We start from the raw sequence: 2,589 nt of genomic DNA on the forward strand, positions 1-2,589 counted from the left end.
CAAAGAAAGAACACAGTTATCTGCAATACTTTATTCGTACCATGAAAGTGCGAGAGCTGAAGTTACACATGTCATAAAATAAATATTGGAGTGTTTTATATCACAGTGAGATGACTAGAGAACTGCTTTCTTCACGTAGCGCCGGTGGTGAGGCGGAGGCAGGGAGGGTGGGATCTGTCCAAGGTAGGGACCCTGGCAGCCAACACCCGCTCTGATTTATATTTATACATGCCTTAACAGTTAAATTAATTATAAAACTTCGTTATAGCATTTGTTTTTCTTGTTACTTTTTGTTGAGATCTGTAGTGCGCAGGCTTTAGTGGTCGATGGTGTAGGCGCCAAGCAGGCAGGCACAGCTGGCCGGCAGTTTGAAAGTCTCGATGGCGAAGGGGAAGTACTGATCATAAGGGTCGTAGACGAGGAAGCGGTGGTAGATGGACTTTTGCAGGCACTTGGACTCGTAGCACACTGGTACCAGAGGGCAGGCGTCGCCGGCGGTCAGACATTCCTCCACGCGGGTTGTCTGCGTCAGGGTTTCGTAGTGAGCATCGACATTGTTCACAATGACTCGCCACTTGCCGTCAGTATTGATGGCTCTAAGTGGCCTGACATAGGCAGTTTCTGAGGGGCAGAGGTAAGTCTCCTCCTCCAGGGTCTTGGGACGCTCCACGGACAGCTCGGTGTTGAGGTCAGCCACGTCAGCGTAGAGGGAGAGGAGCTTCTCGTAGTGGTACTCAGCGGCGTGCTTGATCTCGTAGGTCGGGTACTCGGCGTCCTCCAGGCACCACGGCTTCGTAGTGTTCTCGGCGCAGGCAGGTACAGCGGGTTCGTGAGAGTGGCCGTAGGAGGGCTGGGGATGGTATGAGGGAGCCTGGTGGTATGAGGGCTGGGGGTGATAGGATGGCTGAGGATGATGGGAGGGGGACCTGGAATGGTGATGGGAGGTTCTGTGGTGGCTGACTGAAGGAGCGCCACCTAAACTGATGCTCACGTGTGAACTCTGTTCAGCCACAGCCATGACCACCACTGCCAGCGACACCTGAGAAGAGAAACAATTAGTAAACCCATGAAGCTAAAAGCTGTGGGTGCAGAAAAAGTGAATATGAGAAACCAGGGTTGGACTAGGACAAACTGGCACGAGGAAACAGAGTTCGTTTTTTTCCTTCAGTCCTTCTCCTATGCAATGTAATTTCCTCGCCATGTTTGGTATGGAATTCATCTCAGACAGAAAGTGTGAGTTAAACATCAGCCATGAACTGCACAATATCCAGTTTATGCTACTGCCCATGCGGTCTGAAGCAAGAAAAATTAACTGTCAACTCTTCTCGCATGGACCTACTCAGGCCCGCCTTCTTACCCGCACCCTCCCGCTGCTGGTGTGACCACTGATATGGGTTATGATGCTGCAAAACTTCTGCCGGCATCTACCCATGACCACCCACCTCCTGTGTAGCTGCAACCTAACTGTAAGGTGCAGTGGCAGATTTCGAGGCTTGATTGAGTGAAATGTTGTTTGGCCATTTTAAAGTGTGCAGTTGATAGCTTGATAGCCCTACCCTTTAAACGGTGTGATTTACTGTGCTAAGGCTCCAGATTATTGCTTTTATACGTCAATTATTACAGGGCGAATTAAAATGAAGCTCAGGACTTGAACTTTTCGGTTTGTCTCTGTTATTATACTGTATCTGAGAATCTCTACGATAGGCTACTTGAATTCAGAGGGAGATCCTCGGGAAATGAAATGCTGCTCTCTAGCCAGCACGGCACTGAGTGGACATCAGTTGGTCTAGTGCCAAGATCCAGCCATAATTTCCTTGATAACTAGGTTCTTATTCTTAAATTCTCCTAATCTAATTCCAGATTTTTACATGTGGGGAGAACATAAGGGAAAGGCGTTTCAAAGTAAGTGTCACCCACCACCTTTCATGCCTCGTTTTCTTACTCTCATTACCGTATTCACCCACCTTCATTTCCAACTTTCCTTTTCCTATATTTTCATCCTACCAACTCCAAATGTTCGTGAGGTTTAGGATAATCATGTGAAGTGAAATACAAACTGCTGTTAGTTAGTACTAAATATGATATGATTATTGTATCAAGTTCATGTATCCCTGATTTAGACGTCAATTAATGAACCAGTTAATGAAAATAGACTATAATTGTCTCAAATTCATTTACGTCCCATCAAACGTAAATTACTAAGCCATTAAATGCAAATAAATGGTAAGGTAATTATGTCATTTATTTGTACCCGTTTTGAGGATGAACTACTAAAAAATGCAAAATTACTGTACGGTAATTATGTCATCTTCTTTTACGGGCGATTTCGCAACTCACCACAAATCTTAAAGCCATGTTGGTCTGGTGTATCCTCAGCTCTCGTCTCTGGTGAACTGTAGTGGCGTCAGTGGACCGTCCGCTTATATACCTACACCCGTGGCCCTCCTCACCCCAAAATGCTCCCAGGCCCCAGGTGAAAACGAGGGACCAAACCACGAGGGCGTCCTTCAAGGTTGCAGCCTGGGTCCTTCTGAGATTACTTCGATTATACTTCATTTCTTTTTTTATGTTGTTCCTTCCTTTTGATCC

General features: G+C 46.4%; 1 protein-coding gene across 1 annotated transcript; it reads right to left on the reverse strand.

The window, feature by feature from the left end:
- Positions 1-316: 316 nt before the first annotated feature.
- LOC145418723 (neurotrophin 1-like) lies at positions 317-2,355 on the reverse strand. Its single transcript, XM_080287059.1, has 2 exons — positions 2,338-2,355; positions 317-1,039 (listed from the first exon to the last, which is right to left on the reverse strand). The coding sequence occupies exons 1-2, from the start codon at positions 2,353-2,355 to the stop codon at positions 317-319; spliced, it is 741 nt and encodes a 246-aa protein (XP_080143185.1).
- Positions 2,356-2,589: the final 234 nt, after the last annotated feature.

Source organism: Coenobita brevimanus, chromosome 14 (genome assembly GCF_032717465.1).
Source record: "Coenobita brevimanus isolate Jiangsu-jjx chromosome 14, ASM3271746v2, whole genome shotgun sequence".
Lineage (NCBI taxonomy): Eukaryota > Metazoa > Arthropoda > Malacostraca > Decapoda > Coenobitidae > Coenobita > Coenobita brevimanus.